Below are 15,290 nucleotides of genomic sequence, written 5' to 3'. Positions count from 1 at the left end.
AATGAATATGTCGCCTTGTGATTTCTTGGGGTTTATATTGGAAGGTATGAGAGCTTCGCACTAACATTTGTGTCTCTCTTTATGCTTGCAGATATCAACATAATAAAGAATCAAATCAATAGTTTGTTATTTGTGAAGAAAGTCTGTGAAACGCGAATACAAAGGATACAATCAGGGAAGGTAAACAGATTTGTCATTTCATATTTCTTTCAATTTCTTGTATTATAAGCTCATTATTAATATTTTATATATATATATATATATATATATATATATATATATATATATATATATATATATATATATATATATATATATATATATATATATGTATATGTGTGTATATGTATGTATGTATGTATATGTATATATATATATATATGTATGTGTATATATATTTATTTATTTAAGAAACATTCTTTTTATTGTCATTAGGAATACCTTAGAAGATGTTTTTGTAAAAGTTTTGTAAATGAAACATATATTAATTTCACAAAATATTTCCAGTTTGCAGTATTTTATTATTTTTTATTATTTTATTAATTGTGTATATGAGCAATAATTATTCTAAACATAAATGCTTTATAATTAAAATTCTTACATGCAAGTAAGCATATATGAATAATCAATTACAGCTAATTATGAATTTATTAAATATTTCAGAAATGGTATTTGTGTTTTAAAAACCTGTAATAAATTAATATTTAATTAATATTTGCATAATATTCGGCTTTTAAATATTATTTTTAAAATTTCAAGTTATTTTCACAGCTGTTTTTATTAATTCTGATAATTAATTAGCATGTTACTCCAGTATAACATGATTTTGTTGATTTAATTTAATTTATTTGAGTATATATAGATATTGATATATTTGTGAGGACTGTGTATATTTTTGTTTATATAAATATAAGCAAATAAGCATGACATTATTGTATAAAATGTTTGTTTATATTTATAAATAAATACTTTATATAATAGAAATTATATTTGAATATGTACATAAATATATTCCTGTTGTATATTTTTGTATTTTATGCACATTGTGTGTGTATTTATACATGTATATACACTGTACACATGTACATATTATCTAAATACAAACTTTTTTCTAGCAAATTTTATTTTGAAAATATGTAAACGCAAATAAAGTATGACGTAGACGATCAGCATTTAACAGTGAGCATAAAGAATACATGTAATAAACAAAATACAGGAGGTTGTTAATAATGATAAAAATAATAATAATGGCAACAACTTAAAACTACAATCATAAAAATAATAGTAAAAATAATCACGATTAATCATTTGACAACACTAATTTATTTACGTTTTTTGTGTGCCAAACAGGAAGTTGACGCTTTGAAACTCGCGGCTAATTTTGGGAAGTTGTGTGTGATTCCGCTGGAGCACATCCTGGTGCACAACATTGCTCTGCAGTTCTTCATGGGTGAGTTAACACAGATGCACACACTCTCCTCTGCTATTGACTTTATTCTTCTCAAATGATCGGTCACAGCCATTGAAATTTTTTTTTTTTTTTTTTTTCAAGACTTTCACTCTCATTTACTTAAATTGATTATAAGCAGGGCTTTACGTTAACACCCACCAACCCGCCAAATGCGTGTAGATTTCAGCTTTGGCGGGTTAGACAGACACCTCCACTAGCCACTTTGGCTGGTTGAAAATCATTTTTAAATTGTAGTTTTCCTAAAAGCAGGGTTCGACAATATAAGGATGACCCAATATGCGAGAAAATGTGATCTTGGAATCGAGAAATAAAATAATTGTTATCATCACTGTGATCATCACTCGCGCTAACAGCTGATGTGATGCGCGCGACTGCCTAATGCGTGCGCGCTCCCGAATCGTGAAGCAACCTTTCTGTAAATGCAACTGTCATCGGTTCTCTTTCAAATAAACTAGACAAATAGTGATGAACATGCACCCACAGTCCTGATGCTTTGAAGAGCTCAAAATGTGTCTTTTTGTAAGCAGCACTGGTTGCTTTCACTTTGAACAGATTATTAAATTGCCTAAAGTTAACCGTGAGCATGTGATCATTCTTTCATTATCACACACGGTATGTTTCACCTGCTTTCATTTGCTTACGGTTTTATTTGCTTTCATTTTTGTTAAAATGGTTTAATTATCATTGTTTTTTTTTTACAATATTGCTTTAATGGGAGATGAACTCTCCATTTATGTGCAGTCAACTGGTGATCCGAGAGATCTTTATCCAGGACAGATTACTGTGCATATTTCTGATACATGACAATAGTTACTTTTTAAAAGTCAGTTGCTTTTCTTTCTTTTTTAAGAAATGTTTTGTTAAATAAAAAGTATAGTATACAGCTATACTTCGCTTGTTTTGACACAATAAAAATTTGTGGCTAAGAAATAATTGTTGTTTAGTGTGGTTATAGAGATAAATTTGGTAAATCCTTAATTTTGAGCTCTAAAAAATTGTGAAATCTAAACTAATGGCAATATAACACTATGGAACCATGACCCATTTGCTCATGCTCATTAAGCAAACTCATACTCGACACACAAAAAGTGAAATGAATGAGAACGCATGTGGACATAACACAAAATTTAAATCAAGTAATCAAGCATGTCAACGTCAAATTTATGCATATAAAATATATTTTCCCTACAACAAAATTGTGGCTAGTGAAAATACAGAATGGCTAGTAACATTGGAAAACTACTAGCCACAGTGGCCGGTGATTAAAAAAGTTAATGTAAACCCCTGATTATAAGATGTTAAAAACAGCTCCTTCTGCTGCTTTGCAAACTGATATTTTCTTCTGATATGATTCTTCTATTTATTTATAGTCGTGAACACACGTTTTTATAGAGCAGGTAGTTTGGCCGTCTAATATTCATTGTCATTTCTCTCATGGGCAACTGAACGGAAGTTCTAAAACTATTACAAACATGAGCACTCCTAATAATCAGCATAATAATCTCAACCCTCCTCCATTTGTATGTTTGTCTAGACTACATGCAGTGCATGGGTGGGCAGGCGATTCTGTTCTTCTGGCTGACGGTGGAGGGCTATCGGGTGACAGCACAGCAGCAGCTGGAGGTCCTACAGAGCTGTCAGAGAGATGGCAAGAGGCAGAGCAGTCAGACCACTAAAGGACTGCTTAGAGCTGCAGCACTGGGGGTCTTCGACCAGTACCTGTCTGAGAAGGTGAGAGCAGTCACATTTACAATAGGTTACAATAAATGAAACTGTTCATATCATGTGCTATTCTGGGAATGAGCTACAAGCACAGCAAGTGTTTTTCAGCAAACAGTTATCTTCCTGAAAGGTTAATGTCACTATTTTCAGGTTTCTTTTACAGCATTGATGTTGTAATGTCATTAAAATACAATCCGTCAAATAGATCTAAGCGTTAATTTAGCTGTTCAAGTGTAAAACGAGATGCACGAGCACCGTCAGGAACATCAGGCCAGTGTCTAAACTCCATTGAAAATACTGTGGTAAAATAAATGTCCATATTTTAAAGGCATGGAGGGGAAAATTGAATCTGAAGCAGTGCATCTTGTCCGTTCTGAGACCCACTTTATATCGTATATCAATCAGGCAGTGAAGATCATTGATTTTTAAAGAAATCAGATCTTAAACATGGCAAATTTGTAATGTGACAGTTCACCAGAGGCAACTAAGCTGGCCCTGTGCACATACACCATTCATTTATTTTTATTTTAGAAATGTTTTTACTTTTTTTTTTTGCATTGTTTCACATGTTTTACACACTGTTATAGTTTGCTTATGTTTTAGTGCCATCTTATTTCTTTCCTGCTTGTCAATCGCCAATCAAATATATGAAAACATAATGATTTTAAACATCAAGCAGCATAAGTTGTTGTTTTTGTTTAAAAATGAATGGAAGGGAATGAGGACAGAAGCCTTGTTTAATCTACAATCACGATACAGTACGATTTCTGTCATTTTAATCAATTAATAATTTATCCAATAATTCACCACATAGAAAAAACTGTTTAATTTGTACATTTTAAAGTAGATAGTAAGAAAGTTACTCAGTCTTATATGAGCATGAATGTTGAAATAACAGCAGTCTAATATGCTATAATTAATTTAGACTGTGCAGTTGTTACACAGTTGATTGCTTTATTCAGTTTCTGTTGCATTTTACTGTAAAATTAGTTCAATGGTTATTGCAGTCGTAAATTTGGTGATCTTTGGTGGCTGTTTAAATGCATGATTATCATGATTTTGAAAAAAAAGGCAATCTATTTCCTGGTAAATAGTGGATAAGCTCAAAGCATTTTAGACCTTGTTTACAACTGCAGCAAGTTCTGTAAACTTGTATTCATATTAGGTGTAAACCAGGGGTGTCCAAACTTTTTGGGCCGAGGGCCAGATGCAAAAAAAAAAAAAGTTGTCCCAGGCCATATATTACATACATTACACAGACACGCGCATATATATGTGTGTGTGTGTGTGTGAATATGTATATGTGTATATATGTATGTATGTATGTATGTATGTAGCCTGTGTGTGTGTGTGTGTTATGGAATTATTTTAATTGGTTATTTTAATTCATCGTCCAACTGTGTTTCTAGAAAGACTTTCATTTTTAAAATCTTGAATTTTCTCTGGGCAAATTACACTTGCAACACTCATCCTTTATAAATTCTCCTTCAGTGAAATGTTTCCTGTGCTGTGCGATTAGCTGGGCTACATCATAACTAGCCAGCATAGAATTTTCTTGCACTTTATTAGCACAAAAAAAAACTGCTGTTGTTGAGCTGATAAGCCAGCTTCTATCTGTTTTACTTTTTGATCTCGTTCGGCACCAGCTGAAGGCCAGATGTTTTATTTTATATTGTCATTTAATATTTTATTCCTTCATTACTGCAACTGATTCCTGGCAAATTAAACAGACACATATTCCACTGACCTCTGTGAAGAAATTTTCTTTGCCCCATCCTGACTGAAATTTCCTGCACTTACTGTTGATTTTCCTTTTTCTTGCTTGTGCCATGGCTCGCCTAAACCTGATTATGAATTATGTTTCTTTCAGTTTGTTCGGTCCATTTTACTTCATAACAGGAACTGCTGCCTAATTGAAGGCATGTAATAGCGACACCCGGTGGTTATTTATTGAATTACGTTCATTTTTGTATAGCGGGCCAGATTCTATTAATATTCATAAAAAGCCTCGCGGGCCGTAGGTTGGACACCCCTGGTGTAAACGGTCAAAAATTATGAATTCTTTGTCTATTTTTTGGGTCATGGAATTAAATGCTTGAACTGGCCATATCACACAATAGAAAAAAATCCTAAGTGTTAAATCACTTTTATTGTCACATCAGCAGCAGCACGCGTGCTATGATGAGTGAAATGCTTAGGTGCTGATACAGACGGCAAATACAACAACAGTGCAAAAAACAAAACAAAAAAAACAGGACAATGTAAAATTGACAGTGATATGTGCAATGAATAGGTGTCCACATAGTTGCAGGCAGTATTGTTTCAAGTATGGATTGGTTAAAGTGCAGTGCATGCTGCATATTGATGGTGTGCAGTGAAGAGTCTGTGTGTGGGGTGTGTTAAGTGTTCATCAGCCTGATAGTCTGAGGGAAGAAGCTTTCCTTCAGTCGGCTGGTGCATGATCGAATGCTGCGTAACCGTCTCCCTGAGGGTTGCAGAGAGAAAAGTCTATGGCTTGGGTTGCTGGAGTCGCTGATGATTCTCTTGGCTTTCCTCATGCACCGCCTGGTGTAAATGTCCTGGAGGGAGGGAAGCTCACCTCGTACTACACGTCCAGCTGTTCGCACAATCCTATGTAGGCCTTTGCGATTGCTGCTGGTGCTGTTTCCATACCAGGTGGTGATACAGCCAGACAGGATGCTCTAAACAGGGCAGGTGTAGATCGAGCGGAGGATGTGGGGGCTCAATTATTAATGCAGCAATTATTAAGCATCATATAAAGATCCAAACTGAGTTTATGTGCATTGAATTAATTTGCTGTCTGAATGGATCAATCAAGTTCTGTACTGTGTAATTGAATGTTTGTGTTTTTTTTTGTTTTTGTTTTTTGTTCAGGCATCTCCTAGAGTTCAGGTGGACGAAGCGTCTGTAACCAGACTGGCTCAGAAACTCAACAAAGAGGATCCCACACCTGAAATATTTGATGAGATCCAGAGAAAGGTACATGTTTGTGAGCTTGCCTATGTGATTTCTGGATTCTGCCCTGTAAAAAGCATACTCATGGCATGGCAAGTTTACTTCTATAGCACGTTTCATAAACAATGGTATTTCAATATGCTTTATATAAACAGGGCGATTAAAATAATCAATTATTTTAGTTTGGTTATCCCCCCTTAATAAATACATATTTTTAGTTTGTCTACAGAACAAACCACTGTTATGCAAAAACCTAATTAACCTAGTTGAGCTTTTAGGTTGCACTTTAGGCTGAAAATTAGTGTCTTGTAGGGCTGTCAAGATACTGGAATTCTGTACCAGTCAATACAGAAGTTTTAAAAACGTCCATTTCCCGCTAACATTTGAGCGCTGTTGAGCACATTCTTAAACAGCGCTGATTTCCCATTGTGTTCACATGCTCAACAGAAATGACTGTGATTGGCCGTAAAGGTCATCAGGTCACCGAACTCACCGCTGTTTACTGAGTGTAAACAGATAGAGGGACACTGGAGCATTTCAAAGTCACATTGTTCAGCTGGTTTGTCTATTAGCTGACATACGAGCGATCCGCTGATGAATCGTGGCTATAAAATGCTCCACTGTCCCTGTATCTGTGGTTACACTTAATTAACAGAGGTGAGTACGGTGACCTGATGACCTTCACAGCCAATCACAGTCCTTTCTGTTGAGCATGTGAAACCAAAGGCAAATCAGAACTCAACAGCGCTCAAATGTTAGCAGGAAATGGACGTATTTAAAATTTCAGTATCGATTGGTATCGAATTCCAGCATCGTGACAACACTAGTACCTTGCAAAATAACTAGAAAAAAAGACAAAATAAATTAGTTCTGAGATTTTAGTTGGTAAAAACTACAATATTTAAAAATGTGTTGAAAAAAATCCATCAACATAACTTGGGGAATTTTTCTAAGCATCACAGGAGGGCTAATGGTTATGACAGCAGCACTAGCTCGTTTAATAAATGCACAGCTAAACAGATTTGAAAGTGCACCACTAAAGCATCTCTGTGTTTTTCAGGTGTATGATATGATGCTGAAGCACGAGCACTATTATCCCTCCTTTAGGCAGCATCCGCTGTACGTGCGAATGCTGGCGGAGCTGGACATGCTGAAGGAGCCCAGTTACAGAGGCTCTGATGACGGAGACGGAGGTGAGAAAAACACACAGAAGTAAAGCTTCTGTTAAAGCATCTTCACGTCTCAAACTGATCAATATTTCTCTGTTCCTCCAGAGTCTTTCAACGGGTCGCCAACGGGAAGCATTAATCTAGTATGTCAAGATCTTATCTGTGTATACATGCATCAGTGCTGAGTGTGTTGTTAATGGGGGGTGTAACTGTACACTATAATAACTGTTAAATACATACCTTGGTTTGAAGTCACTCATGTGGATGTTTAATGTTCAGCAGAGGAGCAAACTAAACATAAACTCGCTGCTTTTTTATTTGATTAAAAACATTTTAATATAAATAATTTTAATTATTGGTTTATTATGACAGGGTGTTCATAAGCCTGTCATGAAACCTCTAGAAATCATGACATGTGCATGCTCATGTCAACTGTTGTTAAGTGTGATTTGCTCATGTTATTTTAAATGCAAAGATGAGATTGTTTGTTATGACTGCTTGACATAAACATAACAACCAATCTTTATCTTTGGCATGACAACTTGACAATTAAAGACTTGTCATAAATCTATCATAAACATGATTGTCATGAGGTCATTGTAATTGCTTCAAGAATATTTCTCTAATCACCTGTTAACTGTGTCAGTCATTAAAATGTCGGTAAATATTAATGACGCTCTTAAAAATGAGTAATAACACTTTTAACGAGACATTTTAATGACTGACACGACATTAATGGACTTTGCAGCGTTTCCAGCACACTGTAAAAACATCTGAAATGTTGTTTCGCTCATTTCTAAAGTGCCTCAGCTAGTAGTCTGTCATCACAGTGCTTCAGTATTATAAATATTATATTATTATTAGCTCCAGAACTGTCTTGAGCACCTGTCTGTGCTCCAAAAGAGCGTCTCACACTTCCAAAAGCCACCACATCCATTGCGTTTCGTCTTCTGAGGCGCAACTAATTTTTTAGAGAAGAAAAAAAATACCACAGTGGCTTTTCCTACCGCACAAAACAAAAATTGTCTGTCTGATATTTGCCACCAGTTTATCCGGAAGTGAGCAGTTCGTTCATTAATATTTAATGACATTTTAATTATAATGTACCACTGTAGTTGAGGTAAAAATATTAATGATGCTGTTACAAAATTATGCCATATTTATAGTGGCTTCATGACAATCATGTTTATGACAGATTTATGACAAGTTTTGTTGTCTTATGGCCCGTTTCCACTGAGTGGTACGGTACGGTTTGGCAAACCGTACCACTTTTTCGGGACCCTTTCGAAAGGGTCCCAAACTGCAGAAAGGGTCCCAAAAGGTGGAGCAACACGCACAGCTGAACGCTATTTTTACAGAGATACGTCATTCGTAGACGCAATAAGCCAGAATTTAAACAAGGAACCTGCCATGTATGAAATACACAGCGAGAGATTACAGCGGAATTATATATACATATGCAGCCATGGTCGATCCTGCAAACAAACCCTGTCGTGCAGATTTACCCTGTGCCGCATAGTTTTTTACTAGCCAGTCTGAAGCCCGAGTGGTTTCGCTTTCTTCCTTGCTTTCGCCGCGCGTCTCTATCTAAAATAACAAACTTCTTTAGCTGATGATAATAACATGCACTTGATTATTGGCAAGCGTTTGGAAACCCGATCCTGTGAGAAGCTGACAAACGCGAGTGACACATTCAGAAAGAAAAGGACAAACGCGAGAGTGGGGCGCGGAAAAAAGGCGAAGCCAAGGAGCTCGTTATTTCTTCAGCAAACGTAAACAAACTGCCTTGTTTTAATCTTTATTATCACCTTTTGGACTAATATGAACTGGGAATGATGAAATGACTCTCTAACAGAGGCTTCATGTGCTGCTGAAGATTACAGACACAGATGAGAGGTTTGCTCTGACTGTAGGCTATACTTTGTGTTGTTTTGAACCTAATTAACGACGAAATGTCTGCTTTGTGTAGTTCTTCTGTAGTTGGTAACATATCGGAGACTGTAAGGGGCTGTATGTGTTCATATGTTTATTTATTTATTATTTATTTATTTAATATAATTATAGACGTTACAGTAGGCTATTTCGCCCCGTCAATGATCTGCAGTTATAAACAACTCCTGTTTATAGAAAAGTTAGTAATAAACGTTTATACACAAGTATTTATGTGTAAAGCATCTATTTTGTGAGAAGTGCTTTTTCATATGATATGTGAACGACCTGTGCAGCTTTATTGTAGACATTTTCTCGAGCGAAAATGACATCGACTGAAACTTTGTCATACACCACGCCCACCAAAAAGGGTACCCTTGGTAGTGGAAACGCAAGCCTGTTAAAGGTGACCCGTACCGACCCGAACTGTACCGTACTGTACCAGTCAGTGGAAACAAGCCATTAGTATTGTCAAGTTGTCATGACAAAGATAAAGAGGTTGTGATGTATGTTTATGTCAAGGTGTCATAACAAACACGTTATCTTTGCATTTAAAATGTCATAATTGAACCAATGACACTTAACTGTTTAAAATCTCATTCACCTTCATGACACGTGTTATGTCATGGTTATAACGTTTTAATGACAGTCTTATGAACACCCCTTCAAGTAAAGTGTTACTGTATAGTTTAAAAATAAAAATCTTGGCTTATGCTAACTCCATTACTTGCACATTATGATCATATTAAAAGCTACAGCGAATCAGCTAATAAAGTTGCAGCTAAATGTTAACAGCTAACATTTGCTGTTTCCTGAATACACTCAATGTCTTGTCTAAGGTAAATGTAATGTTATGTATCATCAGCTATGTTTCCATCCACCTATATTTTATGCACATCGCATTAAAAAAGCTTAATGGGAATTCCAAGATGTGCATAAATGTTGAAAATGCGCATAAATGAGTAGGATACACTTTTTATTCGGTAGGAAAAAAAATTCTTAAACTATGATGAAAACACTTTTACAGGATAAATTTCGGCATGCACATTAAAAAAGTCATGTCATCATAAAAATTGGACGACATTAATGGACCTTGCAGTGTTTCCAGCACACTGTAACACATGAAATTTTCTGAAATGCCTCAGCCTAAAGTCTGTCATCACAGTGCTTCAGTATTATAATTATTATGTTATTATTAGCTCCAGAACTGTCTTGAGCATCTGTCTGTGCTCCAAAAGAGCGCCTCACATTTTCAAAAGCCACCACATTCACCGCATTTCGTCTTCTGACCCGCAACTCATTTATTAGACAAGAAAAAAGACAAAATTGGCTTTTCCTACTGCACAAAACTAAAAAAAAATTTCTGTTTAATATTTGTCACCAGTTTATCTGGAAGTGACTAGTTCGTTCTCTTTGCATGGAAACGCTGATTTATTTGCAAATCTTTTCCAGTTTTGTGCATGAATTTAAATAGCATCTTTGGATGGAAACATAGCTACTGTTTACTGGTTATTTTGTCGACATCTTTACAGCCTCACCCAAAAGATTGCTCTTTGGGTTTAAACATCAATATTGATTCATTAAAATGAAGATATTTTCATTTTTAGTTGTAATGTTAGACTTCCAGTGTCTGTGTTTTGTAGTCATTAGATGATCTCAGCAGCGGGAGTGTGGATGAATCTGTTCAGCTGCATGCCTTTATCTCAGATACAGGTGAGTTTTTGTTTTTTGTTTTTCCCTCAAGTATTTAGTAAAGATATTTAAATTGTATGTGAAGTGTTAAATATGTTGTATTTCATCTTATTAAATCCATCTATCTTAAATTATTTTTCGATTTTTATTAAATACCCTCTCTAAAAACCTAAATCTAAATAATACATATACCCGCTTATGTTCTTTGAGTATGTCCTTTAAAAAGGTCTCCAAGTTCTGTTTAACCCCTTAACTGGCTTAACACTTTTTGTACATAGACATGAAAATAACATGTTCAACTTAAATGATTGCCAATCTTCAATAGCTTGGTGCACAGATTTAAGCTTGCTCTCATTTTAAAGAAGACAGTTGTCAGATAGAAGCTGAAGTGAAAAACATTCAAAAAGTTAAATTGACCAAAAGTTATCTACCTTTGTTTATACAAATAACTGTACTTTAAAATAATAAAGGGGTCACCAATCTCAGTCCTGTAGGTCCGGTGTCCTTGCAGGGTGTAGCTCCAACTTGCCTGAACACACCTGCCTGGATGTTTCAAGTATACCTAGTAAGACCTTGATTAGCTTGTTCAGGTGTGTTTGATTAACGTTGGAGCTAAAATCTGCAGGACACCGGCCCTCCAGGAGCAAGTTTGGTGACCACTGATATAATACATTAAATATGTATTTTACAAAACATGTTTTAGTCTAAAAAAGCACATAAACCCAAAGCTAAATATCTGAACAAATTATATTTCAAATTGTAAGTTGATATCTCAAATAATTAGCTTTCGACAAATTGTGTTTGGCTGCAGTACCAAACATGACCACCATACAGTTTCCATTCGGTGAACATACAAGGGTGCCCCCATAATGTTTTTAGAAATATGAACTGTATTTTTTCATACTTTTGACAATATTTTAAAATGGACATGAAATTTTGAAGTAGTATGAGCAGTTTGGTGGTATTTGAGTTTAATTTAGCCTCTAAAAAACTACATTTTACATGTAGATTGCTGTAGCAAAGTAATGCTTCACGAATTTGAGTATCCTTGTTGAAAATTAATGAATAACTGTTATGGAAACTACTAGACATTTTAAGCTTTCAAATGATGTATAGTTTGTCATGATGGCTTGTTTAGACTACAATATTACAGTTTAAACATATTATCGTAAGTGCTCCCACAGGTTGTATGGTGATATTAAATATATTTTTATCTATTACTCTTCCTACATAAACTGTGGTAAAATATGTATTCAGAAGTCTACGATATATATAATTTATCATTATTGGATGTAAATGTAAGTGTCCCGGTGGCAGGATGGTGACAGTAAAGGGGTTGAAGTCCGCTTGAAATCAAAATGTACTTTATTTTGCTAGATCACATGGTTTTTTTTCTGAAGGTGAATAATTAGGAAGTGCAAGTTAAATAGTTTGTTTTGGAAATCTTCAATGAAAGTCTGCTCATTTGCTTCTGCACCAAACTGAGGGTTTCCATTGCAACTGCACATTAATACACTCTCTTACCGTTAGTTTGCTATGAGACAATGATGCAAAGGGAAGCCCCGCCCTCTACCCAATATTATGTTTCAGTTGGAAGTACATAACATACTGAAGTTCTCAGCAACTTCCAGTTCATGCTTACTTTAAATCAAGAATATTCTTTAAATGTGTATCAATCTCTATAGACTGTGTTATTTTTGTAAATGCTTTCCTTTCTTCTCCAGTCATAATTTCTCATGAGCTTCATTTATTCAAGACGATTTTCCCTTTGATTTCATTCTTATTCTTTGACTCTCTCATTCCGTCAGCTTCATTTCTTTATTTTCTTACGTTCATCTTTTTTTCCCCCTCCGTCCCCCTGCTGCTTGTCTTCTGTCCTGTCTGCTTTGTGTTTGTCGTCGTGTTTGTTTCTTCTCCTGTCCTCATTTCCATCGCTCCTGCTTCTTCCTGCTGGTGTTCGGTAGCTGACGCTTTTCTAAACCCACTTCCTGTGGCAGGCGTCTGTAATGATCACGGAAAGACGTACGCACTTTATACCATCACTGTCATCCGCAAGAACTCAGACGGCAGTGAAGACACCTGGAAGACGTACCGACGCTACAGCGACTTCCACGATTTCCACATGCGCATCACAGAGCAGGTGAGCAGTCAATGCAAACAATACTGCACCTGTAAGGTTATGCAGATTGTAATTACATTTGAAAATATTTTTTTTATTTGCATCTGAAATCAAGAGAGTTTGATCTTTGATTTGTAACTTTAAACTGCTACAAGTGTGATATTGCGTTTATACAACACTTCGACGCCATAATCGTGTAAATAAAAAAGAAAATCAAACCTCAGAGTCTAAAAACCCTTTTGTACGAGGAACTACTTTCTTCCACTATTCATTCACATCTGCAGCTGACGTCAGAACAGCAGAAACCATTGCTCATGCACAAATGTCACTTTAGTGCTAGTATTGAATGATTCTCTAGCGTAATGTCTAAATTGATGACAAAACAGGTGATTTTGCTTATATTTTAAGATTATAAGGCTGAACAGCATGAGATACCATCAGTCTACAGAGATTTCCCACTATTTCTCTGTTGCAATCGGGATCTCACAATAAGTAACCCTGCAAAAGCCAAAGCAAACACTACCAGATTGCTAAGGTATAAATACAGCTCTCCAACATACAAAAGAGAGAGATCGACTTAGAATGTCACCTACCTGATTTATAATGATTTGGTCAGCTGTAGTTTGAAATATGAAGAGAAACGCTGAGTTTTTCCTCCCTTTGGGACTTATGCAGTCTCTGTCGCCATCTGGTGGGCAACCGTTTTTTTAAAAAAATAAATATTTAACATAGGCACTATCCTTATAAATAAACTGCAATCTAAACATCTACATTCTTGCCTTAAAAAAGTCTCGAAAGTACATCCAACAGCTGCAATATTTGTCAAACTGTAGTGAGTTTATTGATCTGCTGTCACTATCTGTGGGCGGAGTAATACACAAGGGTGAAGCGGCTGTCCTTGTGCTGTTGTTGCATAATATCACACAGCTATCAGCCAATCAGATTTCAAAACCAGACAGAACTGTTGTGTGTATGTATATTTGTGTTTGGGCAAATGCGAGAGCAACAAATTATTCTGTTAAATTCTATTTAAATTGTGTTAACTACATTTAAATGCAGTTTAAATACGCAATTGACTTTTTCCCATTTATGTAGAATTTTGGTGTGAATGTGCAATGTGAATTATTGTTATGATTAATCATTGTGACCAAATTTACTTTACCTTAATTAACTCATTTTAAAATAAAATCTTATTTTAAAAAGTGATACTAACATTTTTGATGATGAATTTGTAGTTTTATAAAATAAGAAATTAAATATATATTTTTAATCGAAATTTTCTCTTATATACTATGTACACACACACACACACAAATAAAAAGTATATAAATGATTTGAATGATAAATATTACTAAAATTTATTTATAATAAATATAAAAATGAAAAATAAAAATGTGAAATAAAATTTTGTAAAAAGGGAAAAATCAAGAGAAACTAAAAATATATAACATTTAGTTGAATGGTTGTAGATTTGTGCAAATATTTTGTCTGAATTTCAGTCTATTATCTTTTTATTTCTAAAGAGGTTTAAAGACTAAAACATTATTTTAATAAATATTAATAATATATTGTATATATTCACTTAGAAATTGATAGAAATATTAATTTACTCATGTTGTGTGTGTGTAATTATTATTATTTTATTTAAAATTTGGAGATTCATTTTTTTTATTGGCAACACTGTGTACTTTTAAAAAACAACATGCAAAAATAAAAGCCATCAGCCTTTCGATTTTATTGCGACCCCTAGGGTGATTACATTAAATTAAATACGTTATGTTAAAGACACAGCAATAGGGTCAAATGCTGCACATTGCTTTTATGGCATCAGGTTACACTTTTTGACACCTTTACGGCCCTCACATCACAAAAACAAATAAATGCAGATCACAACTGAACATGGAGGATGGTTAAACGATGACAAGACGTGGGCCTATTGGTTTGTGTGCAAGATTTATATATTTATAACCACCTAAGAGAATATTGGGGGTGGCGAGTCACTGGCATTGTTATTTTGGGAGTCGCGGGCTAAAAAGTTTGGGAACCTTTGCACTCACCCACGTGCCTTCTCTGTAGTTTGAGAGCCTTGCTCCAATTCTCAAGCTTCCTGGCAAAAAGACCTTCAACAACATGGACAGGGAGTTCTTGGAGAAGAGGAAGAAGGACCTGAACGCTTATTTGCAGGTGTGTGAGATCAGAGCGCGTGTTTATT

General features: G+C 35.0%; 2 protein-coding genes across 15 annotated transcripts in view; one reads left to right on the top strand and one right to left on the bottom strand.

Moving 5' to 3' along the window:
• Nucleotides 1–15,290, bottom strand: part of dennd3a (DENN/MADD domain containing 3a) — a 400,395-nt gene that overhangs the window by 23,037 nt on the left and 362,068 nt on the right. The gene's annotated exons all lie outside the window — the stretch shown is intronic.
• Nucleotides 1–15,290, top strand: part of snx13 (sorting nexin 13) — a 53,212-nt gene that overhangs the window by 29,411 nt on the left and 8,511 nt on the right. For 6 of the 14 annotated variants that reach the window (XR_015945295.1, XR_015945296.1, XR_015945291.1 and 3 more), the window contains exons 11-19: nucleotides 92–180; nucleotides 1,351–1,450; nucleotides 3,006–3,202; nucleotides 6,089–6,193; nucleotides 7,230–7,362; nucleotides 7,444–7,481; nucleotides 10,911–10,980; nucleotides 12,957–13,099; nucleotides 15,155–15,262. Coding sequence is in view for 4 of the 14 variants with exons in the window: in XM_087295172.2 (XP_087151298.1) it covers nucleotides 92–180; nucleotides 1,351–1,450; nucleotides 3,006–3,202; nucleotides 6,089–6,193; nucleotides 7,230–7,362; nucleotides 7,444–7,481; nucleotides 10,911–10,980; nucleotides 12,957–13,099; nucleotides 15,155–15,262 (983 nt within the window). In the remaining 10 variants the exon portion in view is untranslated. Of the gene's footprint in view, nucleotides 1–91; nucleotides 181–1,350; nucleotides 1,451–3,005; nucleotides 3,203–6,088; nucleotides 6,598–6,880; nucleotides 7,005–7,229; nucleotides 7,363–7,443; nucleotides 8,561–9,733; nucleotides 10,981–12,923; nucleotides 13,100–15,154; nucleotides 15,263–15,290 lie in introns of those variants that run through there. The other 8 variants (XR_015945293.1, XR_015945294.1, XR_015945289.1 and 5 more) reach the window with 3 other exon arrangements.

This window comes from Danio rerio, chromosome 19, assembly GCF_052040795.2.
Source record: "Danio rerio strain M-AB ecotype USA chromosome 19, GRCz13ab, whole genome shotgun sequence".
In the NCBI taxonomy this organism is placed as follows: Eukaryota; Metazoa; Chordata; class Actinopteri; order Cypriniformes; family Danionidae; genus Danio; species Danio rerio.
This window is presented reverse-complemented; position numbering and strand designations above follow the sequence as displayed.